The following is an 18754-nucleotide window of genomic DNA, read 5'->3' as shown; positions in this document are numbered from 1 at the left end:
CTGTCATGAACAGAATTATATTTAACTGATATGAATGGGATTGGGTTTAACTTAACTAAACTGAACTGAGTGCAGAATGGATCTGAACACACACCTGAACTCAACCAAGGCTGAATAAATTATATTGAATTGATCTGAACTGCCCTGAACTGAATAGAACCAGACATGAGTGAACTCTTCTGAACTGAACTGAATATATCTACTGACTTAAACTGAGGTTTACAGAAACAAATTAAATGTCATTGAAGAAAACCAAACTTAATTAAACAGAACTTAAGTGAGCTGAAATAGAATTGGATTAACTAGAATTGAATTAAACTTGCCTAATTTGGATTGTTCTAAGTTTAATTGACTTAACCAAATTGAATCGGATTGAAGTGAACATGCTGAGCAGAATTGAACTGAATCTTTACTGACTCACTAACTCACTAGAACTGAACTGTACATTTACTAAAGTCACAATAAAATAAACTAAAATGTATTTATTTGAACTGACTGAAATTGAACTAAGCCTAAACTGAACTGAGGGAGGCATAGTGGCTCAATGGTGTCACACTGTGGCCCAGCAGCAAGAAGGTCTCTGGTTTGAGTCCCGGCTGGGTCAGTTGGTGTTTCTGTGTGGAGTTTGCATGTTCTCCCCGTGTTGGCGTGGGTTTCCTCCGGGTGCTCCGGTTTTCCCCACAGTCCAAACACATGCGCTATAGGGGAACTGATCAACTAAACTAACCGTAGTGCATGAGTGTGTGTGAATTAGTGTGTATGGGTGTTTCCCAGTACTGGGTTCCTGATGGAAGGGCATCCGCTGTCTGTGTAAAACATATGCTGGAATAGTTGGTGGTTCATTCCACTGTGGTGACCCCTGAGAAATAAAGGAACTAACCAAAACAAATTGAAACTGACCACAACTGAATAAAACACACACACACACACACACACACACACACACACACACACACACATAAATCATGCATGGTCAGTTCAATTTAATTAATTTTAGATCAACTGAACTGAACTAAACTAAATTAAACTTGCTCAATGAGTGTTGAGTGAATCTCTCTCTCACTCTCTCTCTCTCTCTCTCTCTCTCTCTCTCTCTCTTTCTGGCTGTCTATCTCTCTCTCCCTATGTGTGTGTGTGTTATTCTGTAGAGCTGCTGTTCACTGATCTCCAGCCTGTTCTACATCACCGCCGTGTTTACACACTCTACACACGCCTGACCATCAGTAAGTGTGTGTGCGCGCGACACAGAGAGAGAGAGAGAGAGAGTGTGTGTGAGTGAGTGAGTGTGTGAATGGGTTTCTTCTGTGTGTGTGTGTGTGTGTGTGTGTGTTAGCGCCGGGGTTGTGCTGTAGTGAGCCTTTGCGATGCTCTCCTCGTAAACTCCGCGTTATTGCGGAATCAGGTGTGTTATTATTGATGTACGTTGTATTCTGGTGTGTGTGTGAGAGAAAGATCTCATGAATATGTGTGTGAAAGAATGAGAATGTGTGTATGGGTGAGTGTGTTTACGTTGTTGTGTTTAGTCAGATTGCTGTTAGCATTAGCTTTAGCATCAGGCCTATTAGCCGCGCTTCAGTGCTCATTTTATTTCATTTCTGCTTTAATTGAGGATTTATAATTTTTATGTATAGGCCACTGATTATTATTTAACAATTCCCACCATTGTATGTGTGTTTTATAGTGTATGGCGTCAATATATATGTGTGTGTGTGTTTTAAAGCTAACAGCGGCTATCGAGACTCCGCCGCCTCTCATCCATATAACGTTATTAATTATTTTGATTTCACACTGAGCTCATTCCACTTTTAACCTTCATCTATCAGATTTCTCCATTGTATGTCTGCTTGTAGCCCTAATCTGCCGGAATGCTCCTCTGTCTTGCTGATTTACTCGGTTTCTTGAATTCACGCCCCATCTGTGTGATTTGTACACCTCTGACAGGGTTTACCTCAGTCTTACTCTATTTTCCATTCATGTTGGTGAATTCTGCTCCAACCTAGCCGTGATCTGACTGAAAGTGCTCTTCTTCTGACTCTATTCAGTTCATTTGTGCAGAGTTTACTCCATGTATAAATGATTGTACTGTATCTGACAGAGTGCACTCCTCCTCTGTTTACTCATGTGTTGTGTATATTACTCCAGCATCTGACTGATTTACTCCTGTATGACTCAGTTCAGATTTGTCTGGAGTTCGCCTCAGTTTTGTTTGTGAACTTTACCTTTACGGCTTGACCCTCATCTGAGTTTACGCCATTAGTCATTTTTTACACCTCGTCTGCATATTCTTATATAGTTTTTTAATTATTATTGAGACTTCGTCTGGCAGATTTTGTCCTGTTTACAAATTGCACCATTTACTGATTTTAACTCAGTCTTTAGCCTGTTTTCGCTGTATTTTCCTTCTTCTGACTGTATGTATTCTACCTTCTATCCTCTGACTCTATCTGTCTTCCTCTGACTGATTCTTATCATATCTGTCTGTATTTACCCATGACAAACTGATTTCACACTTTGTTCACCCTCGTCTTATTGTAATAACCCCTCGTCTGACTGTATTTACCCTTTTCTTTATTTTGCACCTGGTCTGCCTGTAATTAGCCCTCTGACTGATTTTATATATCTTTAGACTGTAATTGCTCCCGTATATACCATCCTTTCACAGATTTTTACTCCTCTTTTAATTGTAATTAATCCTAGGTTTATTCTTATCTTACTGTATTTACCATCCTCTGATTTTACACCTCATCTGACTGTATTTTTCCTCCTCTGATTTTACATATCTTTACATATCCCTCCTCTGACTGATTTGTACACCTCTTCTGACTGTAATTACTCTGATTTCCCCTCCTCCACTAACTGATTTAACATATGTCTGGATTATAATTACTCCTGTATATATATATATATATATATATATATATATATATATATATATATATATATATATATATATCCTCATTTGCCTGTAGTACTCATTGTTTGGCTGTATTTAACCTCTTTCAACTATAATTACCCCAACTTTATGTATCATCATGTGACTGTATTTCTCCACATCTGACTGTATTTCTCCACATCTGACTGTAGTACTCCTCATTTGACTGTATTTACACTCTTTCAACTATAATTACTCCACCTATATTTATCACCATCTGACTGTAGTACTTCTTATATGACTGTATTTACCGTCCTCTGATTTTACACCTGATCTGACTGTATTTCCCCTTGTCTGACTGATTTTACATATGTTTGGATAACAATTACGTCTGTGTTTATCCTCATCTGCCATGTTGTACTTATTGTTTGACTGTATTTAACCTCTTTTGACCTTTTTTGAATGTAGTTACTCCACCTATATTTATCCTCATCTGACTGTAGTACTCCTCCTTTGACTATTTACCCTCTTTCGACTGTAATTACTCCACCTTAATGTATCTTTATCTGACTGTATTTATCCTCATCTGACTTTACTCATCGTTTGACTGTATTTAGTATTTACTCTTTCGACTGTAATTGCTCCACTTATATTTATCATCATCTGACTGTATTTATCCTCATCTGATTGTATTTTTTCACATGTGACTGTACTCCTCGTTTGACTGTAATTCCTCCACCTATATTTACCCTCATCTGTCTGTATTAACCATATTCAGATTTTGCTATCTTGTTGTGTTTACCAGTGATTAACTGGTTTTACCTCTCGTCTGACTGTATTTTCCTTGTCTGTTTTTGCACTTGTTTTGACTGTAGTTTCTCCTCATATAATTATCTACATCAGAATATGAATTACCCCTTGTCCGACTGTAGTTACCCTCTTGATTGATTTTACACCTCTAATACTAATGAATTACTCCTCCTGTATCTGTGCTCATCTGACCTTATTATCTGTTTTCTGATTTTTCACCATGTTTGACTGTTTACCCTCCTCTGACTGATTTTACACCTCTTGACAGTAATCACTCCCATTTACAACCTCATCCCACTGTTTTTACTGTTTGTTTTTTTACTGTTACCTGATTTCAAGCCTCATCTGCCTGCATTACTCCTTAACTGATTGTAGTCTGTATATCTTTAAACTGTTATTACTCCTCCGGTACTCTTATCTGACTGTATTTACCATCCTATCATTTTTACACCTCATCTGACTGTATTTCTTCTCAGCTGATTGTATTCTGTATATCTTTTGACTGTAATTACTCCTCCGCTATTTATCCTCTTCTGACTGTATTTGCCATCCTATTATTCTTACACCTCTTCTCCCTGTAGTACTCCTCATCTGACTGTATTACTCCTCGTTTTACTGTATTTACCCTCTTATGACTGATTTTACATCTCTCTTGATTGTTTTTACTTCTATTTTTAACCTAATAATTTATTTATTTATTACTCCTCATCTGCCTGTAGTACTCCTCATTTGACTGTATTACTCCACACTTGACTGTATTTACCATCCTATGATTTTTACACCTTTTCTGACTGTATTTACACCTCATCTGCCTGTAGTACTTATCATCTGACTGTATTTACACCTCATCTGCCTGTAGTACTCCTCATCTGACTGTATTTACACCTCATCTGCCTGTAGTACTTATCATCTGACTGTATTTACACCTCATCTGCCTGTAGTACTCCTCATCTGACTGTATTTACACCTCATCTGCCTGTAGTACTCCTCATCTGACTGTATTACTCCTCGTTTTACTGTATTTACCCTCTTATGACTGATTTTACATCTCTCTTGATTGTTTTTACTTCTATTTTTAACCTAATAATTTATTTATTTATTACTCCTCATCTGCCTGTAGTACTCCTCATTTGACTGTATTACTCCACACTTGACTGTATTTACCATCCTATGATTTTTACACCTTTTCTGACTGTATTTACACCTCATCTGCCTGTAGTACTCCTCATCTGACTGTATTTACACCTCATCTGCCTGTAGTACTTATCATCTGACTGTATTTACACCTCATCTGCCTGTAGTACTCCTCATCTGACTGTATTTACACCTCATCTGCCTGTAGTACTCCTCATCTGACTGTATTTACACCTCATCTGCCTGTAGTACTCCTCATCTGACTGTATTTACACCTCATCTGCCTGTAGTACTTATCATCTGACTGTATTTACACCTCATCTGCCTGTAGTACTCCTCATCTGACTGTATTTACACCTCATCTGCCTGTAGTACTCCTCATCTGACTGTATTTACACCTCATCTGCCTGTAGTACTCCTCATCTGACTGTATTTACACCTCATCTGCCTGTAGTACTCCTCATCTGACTGTATTTACACCTCATCTGCCTGTAGTACTCCTCATCTGACTGTATTTACACCTCATCTGCCTGTAGTACTCCTCATCTGACTGTATTTCTGTAAAAACTCCTCCGGTATTTTCATTTGACTGTATTTACCGTTTTCCCAGAGATGGGTTGCGGCTGGAAAGGCATCCGCTGCGTAAAAACTTGCTTGATAAGTTGGCGGTTCATTCCGCTGTGGTGACCCCGGATTAAAAAAGGGACTAAGCCGACAAGAAAATTAATGAATGAATGTATTTTAGCGTTTCCTGATTTCACACCTCATCTGACTGTATTTCATCTTAGCTGATTGTATTCTGTATATCTTTTGACTGTAATTACTCCTTCGCTATTTATCTTCATCTGACTGTATTTACCGTCTGGTATTTTTTACACCTCATCTGACTGTATTTACCTCTCATCTGCATGTAGTACTCCTCATCTGACTGTATTACTCTGTTTTACTCTGTTTGACTGATTTTACACCTCTCTTGAATGTAATCACTCCCGTTTTCAACCTCATATGACTTTATTCACCGTTTCCTGATTTTACACCTCATCTGACTGGATTACTCCCAGCTGTATTCTGTATATGCTTCGACTTTATCATACTGTGATTTGTACACCTCATCTGACTGTATTAATCTCTCGTCTGACATCTTTCTTTCTCATCTGACTGTAGGGCTGCACAGTTTGAACATCGATATGGCAATGTGTGAATCTGCAAGAGTCACATTAAATTATTTATTAAAGATTAAAAGATAAAGATATAATTATTTTAAAGTCATTTATACAATGATGACCCTGGTACTTTACATTTGATTGTTCAATTTCTGTAACTGATTACTGTTAAGCTCTCCAGTAATGCATAGAAACAGACTTGATCATCCCAATCTATAAGTTAATGAAATGATTTTATTCATAGTCAAATATATATACGTCAAAATTTTCGCAATATCGTGCAGCCCCCCTATCTGACTGTTTTTCTCTGTCTTACTTGATTTCCCTTACATCTGCAATCATCTGAAGTGTGTGTGTGTGTGTGTGTGTGTGTGTGTGTGTAGGTCAGCTGTAGCGATGGCTGTAATCCGCCACTGAGAGTTGCTGTGGTCTGCAGGATGGTGTGAATCTGATTATGTGCGGCTCTGTGATAATCTGAGACAGATGTGTGTGTGTGTGTGTGTGTGTGTGTGTGTGTGTGTGTGTTTCAGACGGCTCTGGCATTTTATCTGATGTGTGTGTGTCTGTGTGTATCTGCAGCTGCCGGTGTCCGTGTATGAGTGAAGATGCATTAGAGACGCCTGTGTTCCTCACGGGACCTCCGTCTCGCTGTACTGTCGAACCCTGAGCCCAAACCCCGGTGGTGTCCGCTGTGCTCCAGAACCATGTGAGGGCTTTCCGATGCATCTGTGAGTGGACTGGAGCACTGCCTGTAACCCCGCCCCAGTTTATACAAGGCCCGCCCCTTCCTTCAGCCTCGCCCCCGAGCGTGAAGAGACTCGCCATGATGTTCCGGGACCAGGTGGGCGTTTTGACGGACTGGTTTAAGGGCTGGAATGAGTGCGAGCAGACGGTGGCACTGCTGTCACTGCTGAAGCGGGTTTCTCGGACCCAGGCCCGGTTTCTGCACATCTGTCTGGACCACTGGCTGGCCGACTGCACAGAGATACACATACTGGAGGCCGAAGCCAACAATGCAGGTATGTGAACACTTGATTATTATCTTCAATGTGCAGAAATCGCTTTAATATCACATGAGCGTACGTATTATATGCAGATCTATTATAAGGTATTGAATTCACTCCTGTATATACACCCTGGATAATAACGGTTATTGTGTATGATCTCTCCTCCTGTGTGCAGCCATCGTCAGCCAGTGGCAGCAGGAGCCCAAGGAGAAGGTGGTGTCTCTGCTGCTGTCGCATCTGCCCCTGCTGCAGCCGCGCAACAGCGAAGCCAAGTGCGAGTACATGCATCTGCTGCAGAAGGTGCTGAGCCACACCATCGAGAGCAGCCTGTTCGTGGAGGAGAGCCGGCAGCTGCTGTCCTACGCCCTCATCCATCCGGCCACCACGCTGGAGGACCGCACCTCGCTGGCCATGTGGCTCAACCACCTGGAGGAGCAGCTGTCTGCGCGGCCGCCGCCCCCCGGGCCGTACCATCACTGCCGGCAGGGGTCGGACGAGTGGCCCTGCTCCGCCGAGGCTCTGGAGAGCGGCTACAGCTGGCAGGAGAAGCTGCCGTCCACATGCAGCTCGCCGGCCGCGCACAACGGACACATGCCTTTCCCTGCGGCGGGTGGAGTCAGCTCACCTGTCAACAGCAGCAGCACAGGTAAGCCACTGACCTGCAAGAGTACAGCGGGTACAGATTCTTTAAGTCTATTTACATACTTATGTAGACAGTTATTGAGTTTTTATATTCATTTCAGTAATGTTATTGAATAATATGCAGATGTTTGCCCTCAAAGCTCCACCCTCAATGATACTGATTGGCTCATTTGCCCTCAGTGCTCCACCCTCATTGACACCTGATTGGCTCATTTGCCCTCAAAGCCCCACCCTCAGTGATACTGATTGGCTCATTTGGCCTCAACTCCACCCTCAATGACAGCTGATTGGCTAATTTAAAATCTACCTTCATTGACACCTGACTGGCTCATTTGTCCTCAAAGCTCTGTCCTCATTGATTTCTGATATGGTAATTTGGCCTCAAAACTCTACCCTCAATGACAGCTGATCGGCTAATTTAAACTCTAATTGACACCTGATTTGCCCATTTGTCCTCAAAGCTCTGCCCTCAACACACGATTGGCTCATTTAAACTTCACCCTCATCGACACTGATTGGCTCATTTAAACTCCACCCTCATTGATGCTGATTGGCTCATTTGTCCTCAAAGCACCGTCCTCATAGACACCTGATTGATTCATTTAAACTCCGCCCTCATTGGCTCATTTTACTTCAAAGCTCCGCCGTTTAGGTAAAAACATTCCTAAAATCAATAAAAAATGTTATTTTTGCCATCGGCCAATCAGAGCTGAGCATTGTTTGTATGATTTATTTACTACAATACAGTTTGTAAATTGATATATTCTGATTTTTAGTCCAAGTACACACTAATAATAATAATTATTGAAGCACATGCACAGACTTTAGTCACTAAATGTGTTCACTGCAGTTTTATTTATACAATATTACTCAAGTGTGTGCTTTATCATGTACATTTTCTATATTTATGTGCATCATTAAGCATATTTTTAATGTGATATTTCATAAAAAATAATGAAATAATGTTGATATAATAAATAGGTGAATATCTGCTCCACAGGACTGCCTGGTCAGGTGCAGCCGAGCCCACTGAAGCCCTCGATGTCACTTGCGCCTGCCAATCAAACGGCCTGCAGCTCTGATTGGCTGAGCCAGGATGAGGGCGTGGTCTGTCAGGGCATGTCTGGGGCTGAACATGCCCCCCTCTCTCCGCAGAGCAGCGTGGCGTCGTCCGGCAGCGAGCAGACGGAGGAACAGACCAACATGCGCAACACTTTCCAGGAGGACGGCAGCGGCATGAAAGGTGGAGATCATGCGGTGTACTCTACAGTTCTGATATTTACGCTATTCAGTTGTGCGCTAGCGGATGTCCATCTGTACTCAAAGTAGTTCACACATGTATTTAATTGTGCCATAAAATACTCACCCTGATGTGTCTGTCTTTGTTTTGATCTCTAGCATTGTTTAGCCAATTATATTTCAGTACTCCGGGTTGCCATGGTGGAGAAAACAATGCATTTCATTTATTAAGTCATGAAGCCTCTCAGTGTGAAACTGCGCCCCCTGGAGGACAGCAGCAGCTGCAGAAATCACATGCAGACTCACAATTACTGTTTCTTTACTGCTCTGTGTGTGTGTGTGTGTGTGTGTGTGTGTGTGTGTGTGTGTGTGTTTTGTTCCTCCAGATGTGCCGGCCTGGCTGAAGAGTCTTCGTCTGCATAAATACGCATCGCTCTTTTCTCAGATGACGTATGAAGAAATGATGATTCTCACAGAGCAGCATCTGGAGTCGCAGGTAAGCTCCGCCCTCATTGACACCTGATTGGCTCATTTGTCATAAAAGCTCCGCCTTTATCAAAACCAGTTGGCTCATTTAAGCTCCGCCCTCCTTGACACATGAATGGCTGATTTGTCCTCAAAGCTCTGCCCTCATCAACATCTTGTTGGTTCATTTAAACCCCTCCTCCATCGATACCCGATTGGTTCAGTTCACTTGTAGCCCTCATACACAACTAATTGGCCTTATTATTTGTCTTCAAATTGGTTCGTTTAAACTTCGCCCTCATTAACTCCTGATTGGCTCATTTGCTCTCAAAGCAAAGCTCAATGATACTGATTTGCTCATTTTTCCTCAAAGCTCCACCCTCATTGACTCCTGATTGGCTCATTTGCCCATAAAGCTCCACCCTTAAAGACAACTGATTGGTAATTAAAGCTCCACCCTCATTGACACCTGATTTGTCCTGAAAGCTCTGCCCTCATCAACATCTTTTTGGCTCAATTAAACCACACCTCCATCGGTACCTAATTGGCTCATTTCACTTCAAAGCTTAGCCCTTATAGACATCTAATTGGGTTATTTGTCCTAAATGCTCTGCCTTCATTGACACCTGATTGGCTCATTTAAATACCATTCTCACTGATATCTAATTAGCTCGTTTGACCTCAAAGCTCCACCCTCAGTGAGACCTGACTGGTTGTTTTAAACCATGCCCTCACTGATACTGTTTGGCTTATTTGGCTTTAAAGCTCCACCTTTAACAACACCTGATTGGCTCATTTAAACTCCGCCCTCATTGACACCTGATTTGCTCAGTTGTCCTGAAAGCTCTGCCCTCATCAACATCTTATTGGCTGATTTAAACCACACCTAATTGATACCTAATTGGCTCATTTGCCCTAACAGTTCCACCATGAATTGATACCTGATTGGTTTATATAAACTCCACCCTTATTGATACTGATTAGCACATTTCGCCTCGAAGCTCCACCCTCAATTACAACTGATTGGCTGATTTAAAATTCACCCTCATTTATGTCTGATTACCTTTATTTTACCTCAATGCTCTGAGACCTGATTGGTTCATTTTAACTCCGCCCTCATTAGTACTGTTTAACATATTTTACCTCAAAGCTCCACCCTCATAAAGACCTGATTGGCTCATTTGCCCCCAAAGCTTCACCCTCAGTGATACTGATTGGCTCATTTGGCTTCAAAGCTCCTCCCCCATTGATTTCTGATATGGTAGTTTGCCTTTAAAACTCCACCCTCTATGACACCTGATTGGCTAATTTAAACTCCACCTTCATTGACACCTGATTTGCTCATTTGTCCTCAAAGCTCTGCCCACCATAGACGATTGTCTCATTTAAACTCCACCCTCATTGATGCTGATTTGCTCATTTAAACTCCACCCTCATTGATGCTGATTCGCTCATTTAAACTCCACCCTCATTGCTGATTTGCTCATTAAAACTCCACCCTCATTGATGCTGATTCGCTCATTTAAACTCCACCCTCATTGATGCTGATTAGCTCATTTATCCTCAAAGCACCGCCCTCAAAGACACCTGATTGATTTATTTAAACTCCACCCTCATTGGCTTATTTTACCACAAAGCTCCGCCCTCTTAGGAAAAAAACTTTCCTAAAATCAATGATGAATGTCTTTTTATGCCATCGGCCAATCAGAGCTGAGCATTTATTGTTTGTGTGCTTGGTGTTTCCTGCAGAACGTGACGAAAGGAGCTCGACATAAGATCGCTCTGAGCATACAGAAGCTCCGAGAGCGGCAGAGCGTCCTGAGGTCTCTAGAAAAGGTGAGTAATGGATCAGTCTGCCGGGTTTAAGCTGCGCCGTGGGTTCACACGTCTCTGAACTCGGGGCTTCTGTTGCTTTCAGGATATTCTGGAAGGCGGGAACGTCCGGAATGCTTTACAGGAGCTTCAGCAGATCATCATCACGCCAATCAAAGTCTATGCCCCGCCCACTGCTGCCCAGAAGGAGGTGGAGCCTGGAGTTACACCTGTGGAGAAGGCAGCCAATCCCGGTGAAGAGAAGGAAACGGAGGGCTTTCAGACTCACAATCCCCCAGCGTGTGACGGAGAGTCCTCATCTCCACCCATTGCTGACGGAGACATCACAGGACAGTTCACACGCGTGATGGGGAAAGGTATACACACACACACACACTTATTGTTTGTGTTGTTAATCTGGCAACCTGTGTGGAGTGGTCAGAGGAGGGGCTGGGGGATAAACCTCATTAATATTAATATAATAATTAATATAATTTTACTGCAATGCCCAGTTCAACCACTATGTGGCAGACATACACACTGCTCCATTACATGTCACTGTAAGCTCAATACTGGTATTTTCCAATATAAATAGTGTACTATTCTGTGCCGTCATCCTCACAAAGACTCAATGAAGCAGTTATCTAAACTTTCCTGATTAAAGTGTTGATGAAATGAACTTATTTGATAAAGATTTAATCGTCAGATCTATATTCAAGCTTGAGGACTGCTGTCCTAGATGATTTGTGCTGGTCAGATTCATACGGGGATATTTCGTGTGTGTGCAGTGTGTACGCAGCTGTTGGTGTCCAGGCCGGATGAGGAGAACATCAGCTGTTACCTACAACTCCTAGAGAAATGTCTGACGCACGAGGTGACTTACACACACACACACACACACACACACACACACACACACACACACACACACACACACAAAGTCAATCAAGCTGGATTTATACTTTCGCATGGCGCACGCACCTCTCGAAATGGACGAGGCTTTTATATTCGCTGCGTTCACCGTTGTGATATTCTTTAAAACGACAAGGTGGTCAAAAGAAACCCACCGTGAAGTCAGACGGTTAAACAGAAGTAGGAAGTTTCCAGAACTACGTCATGCCATTAATATCATTCAAGATTTTAACATTTAAACTTATTTTTATTTATTATTTTAATATTTATAAGGATTTTCATAGCCATTCAAGTTTTTTTTTTGCTTTTGTCCATATATTGGACAGTTTTTACCTATCAAAGTTTATTAAAATATTAATGACATGGGTTGCTCTACAATATATTTTTCATTATGGCAAGAATAAAAGCAAAAAATGACAGTCACTAAAGAATACAGATGTTTATTAGATGTAGGCCGCTTCACAATTCTCACATCACTGTCTGGCTAGTTTCTGTCCTCTACTTGTGCTATAAAGGCAATAAAGCTCCAACATGCCTGACCATCATCACCAGTAAAGCCCAGAGAAACAGACACCAGTATACTGTAAACTGATGGCTTCATATATTCCTTTCCTGTTATCAAAGAAATCATTTGTTCCTTAATTTTAGCTTGTAACTATTGAAGAGTTTTAAATTCAGTATTGTATCTTATAGACCAGTGTCAAACCTATGACTGCTGGAAAATAGTGCTAATTGTGTATGTGGTTTTGCCATGGCCTCTTCTTGCTTTAACAGACTCATCCCTCAGGCTTTTCCAAACCTTTTAACAAAAATAAATTCTCCTTTCCCAATTTCTAGCCAAGAATGATTGATCATCAGGTTATCTCTATGATCAGGGATCATGAAGAGGAGTGTACAGGCGTACTGTTTCAGCCAAAATCTCTTCAGAGTGTTTCATATTCAACTCAAATCAAACGAGGCGCTGCATGAACTGTTCACTCCAGTCTCAAAACATTTAGGAAGCTCCGCCAGCCGAAATCATGTCACGCACACTTAAAGCCAACCTCTGCAAACACATAGAGGACGTCACATTCACCACGCGCACTCAAGCGAACTAGCGGACAGTATAAACCAGGCTTCACCACACACATAGAGACAGACACACTCTCTCTCTGTCTCTTTCACACACACGCAAACGCTCTACTTTACTCTCACATACACAGACACACACTACCTCACTCACTCGCTTTCTCTCTCACACACACACACACACACACACACACACACACACACACAAACACACACACACAAACATACACTAGTTCACTCATACAGGTACACACACAGACACACACCTGATAGTTGAGTAACCGTGTGTGTGTGTGTGTGTGTGTGTGTGTGTGTTTGCAGGCGTTTACAGAGACGCAGAAGAAGCGTCTGTTGTCGTGGAAACAGCAGGTGTTGAAGCTGCTCCGTCTGTTTCCCAGGAAACCCATGATGGACAGCGCAGTGTACCGGAGAGGGTGAGTGTGTGTGTGTGTGTGTGTGTGTGTGTGTGTGTGCACGCACTTGGATGGGTTAAAACGCAGAGCACAAGTTCTGAGTATGGGTCAGCACATATGACCACATCACGACTGTCTCTTTGACTTTCATAGACCTGACTCCAGGATCACCGCCAGACTCTTGACCTTACTGTCTGTTGTTTGACCCCTGGAGTCAGGGTACACACTCACCTGGAGGAGCTCAGCTCTGCTCCCAAATGCAGTGACTTCAGCTTCTGTCTAACTGCGGAATATTCTGTTCAAATCATTGAGGATTTATATTTACAGACAGATATGAAGGTGTCTGTGTTGGTTATGATGGAGGGTGTTCTTGTTTGTATAGTGAGTGATTATACTGTTAATAAATAATTGAGTGCTCTGTGTGTGTGCGTGCAGGTGGCCGGCGTACGGCTCTAACTCTCTGCCCACAGCTGGATCTGTGAGTGCGGGTTTGGGCCGGCGGGGGCAGAGAGGCTTCCAGATCCCCCCGCGAGGAGCTCCTCCATCGGGACGCATCAGTCTGATGACTGCTGGAGCTCTGAGCGGAGCGTCCCCGCGACACACACTCGCCAACCCTACTGCTGTCAGCGCGCAGGGACGACAGGTCAGACACACACACACACACACATACACACACTTACATTCAAACCTGCTTCATTTACATAACTACTCACATTGCATTGTAATTCTAATGATTCAATTATGCAGATAGTGTTATAAATTCAGAGTATAATTATATAAAAGTACCATTAATATTTTAATACAGAGTTCACATCCCTGAGATGAAGAGAACATTTATAAAAAATAGGAAACATCCATCGGTTAAAGGTGACAGATGTAGATGAGTGTGTCAGTCAGCTTATATATATATATTTATGTGTGTGTGTGTGTGTGTGTGTGTGTTTCAGAACCTGTGGTTTGGGAATCCCGGCGGCAGCAACAGTATGCCGAGTCAGAGCAGAAGTTCAGTCCAGAGAACTCACTCACTTCCTGTTCACACGTCTCCTCAGACCATGCTCCTGTTCCAGCAGCAAGGTGCCACACACACACACACACACATCGCGTCTCTCTCTATATATTATGTGCTCATCGGAGTTGCTTTGGTTACAAGCATTAAAGACTGACTGTAAATGTGGAGTGTGTTTGGACCTCAGGACAGGTGTGTGTTTGTGTTATGGCTCGTTTCCACTGACTGGTACAGTACGGTTCGGGTCAGTACGGGTCACCTTTATCAGGCTTGCGTTTCCACCACAAAGCCCTTTTGGTGTGCGTGGTGTATGATAAAGTTTCAGTCGACGTCATGCTCGCTCTAAATGTCTACAGTAAAGCTGTACGGGTCATTCACATATCATAATGAGCAGCACTCCTCACTACACAGCTGCTTCACACACATCAATACCTGTTTATAAATGTTCATTACTAACCTTCCTATGAACATGATTTGATTATAACTGCAGATCAATGACAGTGTGAAATAGGCTACTGTAACGTCTGTAATTATGTAAAATAAATATATAAATGAACATATATGAACACACACAGCCCCTTACAGTCTCCGATATATTATTAATTACAGAAACACTACACACAGCAGACATTTAGTGCTTATTCGAGTTCAAAAACACACGCAATAGAGCCCACAGTCAGCGCAGACCTCTCATCTGTGTGTGTAATCTTCAGCAGCACATGTCAGCTCTGTTACAGAGTCATTCTGTCATTCCCAGTTCATAATAATCCAAAAGGTGAAGATAATCACGGCAGTGTGTTCATGATTCAGGTTGCTGAAACAGTTTTACTCCTGTGTTTTGACGGCTTCTCTTTTTTTTCCGCGTTTCACTCCCGCTTCACTCTCGCGCTTGTCCTTTTCTTTCTGAATGGATCAGATGATGGAGACACTTCAATAATCACACACACGTTATTATCAGCAGCTCAAGAAGTTCGTTATATCAAATATAGACGCGGCTGCAGGCTCCCGGAAGAAAGCGAATACCGCTCGCACTTTTAGACGGACTCGTAAAGCAACAACAGCACACGGCAGATTTTTCTTCTAGGCTTCAAGTCTGTTCGTCGAGACGACGACACGGTTTTTTTGAGCCCGGGTCATTCCATTTATTATATGCATATAGCATTTCCATGTCTCGCCTTTGTATTTAAAAAAACATGGCGGTTCCTTTGTTTATGTTCTGTGTAGCTCCACGAGCTTGTGACGTATTTCTGTAACCAATCAGCGTTCAGCTGCGCGTGTAGCTCCACCTCTTTGTACCCTTTCTCCCGTTTGGTACCCTTTCGAAAGGGTGCTGAAAAAGTGGTACGGTATGGATTGATTCGGTACGCTTATTGACAGTGGAAACGGCCTAAAATCGTACCAAACCGTAAGGTACCGTACCGTACCACTCAGTGGAAACGGGCCATTAGACAGCATCACCATATCTCTGTCTCTCTTCGCTGATTTCTGTGCTGGTGTTTTCATTCCTAGAATGCCAAGTTCCAGGGACTGATCTGGAGATCAACCCCACGCTGGAGTCTCTGTGCCTCAGCATGACAGAGCACGCCTTAGGAGGTACGACCAATCACAGCACAGCATGACACACAGTGGCCAATCACACCACAGGGTGCAGCAGCCAATCACAGCACAACATGAAATGCAGTGGCCAATCAACACACAGCATGACAGAGTGGCCAATTACAGCACAAAATGCAGCAGCCAATCACAGCACAGCATAGCACGCAGAGGCCAATCACAGCACAAAATGCAGAACAGCCAATCACAACACAGCATACAGTGGCTAATCACAACACAGCACTAATATCCAATCAGAACACAGCATACAGTGGCCAATCACAACACAGCACCAACAGCCAATCAAAACACAGCATACGGTGGCCAATCACAACACAATATAACACTATACAATACAGCCAATTACAGCACCCAGTACCCAATCACAGCACAGCACGCAGCAGCCAATCACAACACAGCACATATTGGCCAATCAAACACAGTACAACACCAACAGCCAATCACAGCACAGCATTCAATAGCCAATCCCAGCACAGCATGCAGCATCCAATCACAACATAACATTCAGTGGCCAATCACAGCACAGCATACAGTGGCCAATTACAGCACATCATGCAGCAGCCAATCACGACACAGCACCAACAAGCCAATCAAAACACAGCATACAGTGGCCAATCACATCACAATACAACACACTCCAGCCAATCCCATCACAACACAGCACACATTGTCCAATCAGAGCACAGCACTCACAGGTGTCGTCCTCTGTCTGCAGACGGCATGGACCGAACGTCAACGATATGAACATGGAGAGCTGAAGAGGATTCTGGATGTCTGCGTCATCCGGCCGGCGCTCCAGTAGCCCAGCACACACACACATATACACACACACACACAGCAGTCACTACAGCTCACACACACACACACACACACCACTAACTGTGTATATGTCCTCTAATATTTTTCTACTTTATTGTACTTAACTAAGTTTATTATAAAGGAAATACAGAAAACTATTATATTACGGAAGGGAGAGCAGGAAGTGGAGTGAGCGAGCGAGTGAGCGAGCGTTCTGATTGGCCGTGAGGAGGAATGGTGCTGAATAAGGGCTCCGGGGCCTGGCCGTTCATCTAGATGTGCGTTTACATCACTTCCTGTGTCCATCTGCCTGCATGAACTCTGGTGACGGACTTCCTCCTGTGGCTTTGGTTGGTTTCTTGTCTCTGTCCAGGTACCAGAGGTGTTCTTAGCACTTATATCTCCACGTACAGATGTTTACGGGCCGCCGGCGTCTGTGAATACAGCAGGACATCAGACTTTATCCAGATGATTTTTATATATGCGCAGATCTATGAAGCCAAGAGTGTGAGAGAGATCGAGCTGTGCTCATCCGCTGCGTTTGCTCCCCCCCTCCGTGACTGACGGCCAATCACAGACTCACTGATGCAAAAACCCACCAATCAGATTCCTTCTCATGCCAGAGGTTCGAGCGGTGCTTCAGATCCTTCATTTGTGCTGTTGTGTTTGTCTTGGAATGGTACAGTCTGTGAAAACTCCATTCGGCCTTACGGAGCATCAGAGTGGCGCGTGTGTGTGTGTGTGTGTGTGTGTGTGTGTGTGTGTGTGTGTGTGTGTGTGTGTGTGTTTCTGTTTTATACGTCTCTCAGAGGCTGCTCTGTGTCTAGTAAATCTTTATTGACTGAAGTCCAGCTTGTTTGCTTCATTGGTGTAATGGTTCAGTCTGTGTGTTAGGTCACTGCCGCGTGTGTGTGTGTGTGTGTGTGTGTGTGTGTGTGCGTGCGTGCGTGCGTGCGTGCGTGCGTGCGTGCGTGCGTGCGTGCGTGCGTGCGTGCGTGCGTGCGTGCGTGCGTGCGTGCGTGCGTGCGTGCGTGCGTGCGTGCGTGCGTGTGTGTGTGTGTCCAGAACGCGTCCCGAACGCCACTAAATCAACAGTAGGAGACGTTTTTCACAGAGATATAATGACCGGCTTCATTGACTCTGTGGAAAATGGTGTTATATGATGTGATGACGTCATTTCATTAATGTAAACCTGATATGGAGACACGCTTTACTCATATATGTGAATATTCAGCACATTTGAATTTGGATTTTTTTATTTTTAATATTGACTACACTGATGAGAATTTGATTATTGATATTATTATTTTTTGCTAAATAAATTAACTGTAACTAAATCTTAAGAAATAATGCAGATGCAATATTTAGAGCAGAATTTATTTAATTTAGTTTTTATAATTATATTCAATAATATCTAAAGAATAATAATAATGCTGATGCAAAGTCCAGATCAGATTTATTTTTATTTATTTTTTGATGGATAATTATATTGACTAAAATCTAACATGAATAATGCAGATGCAATATTTAGACTGGAATTTATTAATTATTGTTTTTTTATTTTTTTATTTTAATAATTATAGACTAAAAATTAACTAAACTTTAACACAAATGAAGCCGATGCAGTGTCCAGATTTGATTTATTATTTGTATTTTTTATTTCACAAGTCTAACATGAATAATGCAAATGCAATTCGTTTAATTAATTTTAGTTTTTATAATTATATTCAACAATATCTAAAAAATGCTGATGTAAAGTCCAGATCAGATTTATTATTATTAATATTATTATTGATTAA

General features: G+C 42.4%; 1 protein-coding gene across 3 annotated transcripts; it reads left to right on the top strand.

The window, feature by feature from the left end:
* The first annotated feature begins 1125 nt into the window (after positions 1 to 1125).
* Positions 1126 to 17801, top strand: samd4b (sterile alpha motif domain containing 4B). Of its 3 annotated transcripts, none has more exons than XM_087284699.2 (13): positions 1126 to 1223; positions 6559 to 6998; positions 7162 to 7632; positions 8629 to 8871; positions 9254 to 9363; positions 11082 to 11168; positions 11251 to 11521; positions 11933 to 12018; positions 13446 to 13558; positions 13973 to 14180; positions 14485 to 14611; positions 16053 to 16136; positions 16873 to 17801. In XM_087284699.2, exons 2-13 carry the CDS (start codon positions 6803 to 6805, stop codon positions 16899 to 16901), a joined length of 2025 nt encoding a protein of 674 aa, XP_087140825.1. In that variant the 5' UTR covers positions 1126 to 1223; positions 6559 to 6802; the 3' UTR covers positions 16902 to 17801. The 3 variants fall into 3 exon arrangements, with proteins under 3 accessions (XP_087140825.1, XP_087140824.1, XP_087140826.1); XM_087284698.1 differs by lacking the exon at positions 1126 to 1223 and adding an exon at positions 1325 to 1402; XM_087284700.1 differs by lacking the exon at positions 1126 to 1223 and adding an exon at positions 1325 to 1418.
* Positions 17802 to 18754: the final 953 nt, after the last annotated feature.

Source organism: Danio rerio, chromosome 15, assembly GCF_052040795.2.
Source record: "Danio rerio strain M-AB ecotype USA chromosome 15, GRCz13ab, whole genome shotgun sequence".
Lineage (NCBI taxonomy): Eukaryota > Metazoa > Chordata > Actinopteri > Cypriniformes > Danionidae > Danio > Danio rerio.
This window is presented reverse-complemented; position numbering and strand designations above follow the sequence as displayed.

Coding starts and splice junctions, on each gene's coding strand:
- samd4b (XM_087284699.2), top strand. CDS start 6,803: ATGATGTTCCGGGACCAGGTGGGCGTTTTGACGGACTGGTTTAAGGGC. Junction 11,169..11,250: donor TCCTGAGGTCTCTAGAAAAG/GTGAGTAATGGA, acceptor TGTTGCTTTCAG/GATATTCTGGAAGGCGGGAA. Junction 14,612..16,052: donor GCTCCTGTTCCAGCAGCAAG/GTGCCACACACA, acceptor TTTCATTCCTAG/AATGCCAAGTTCCAGGGACT.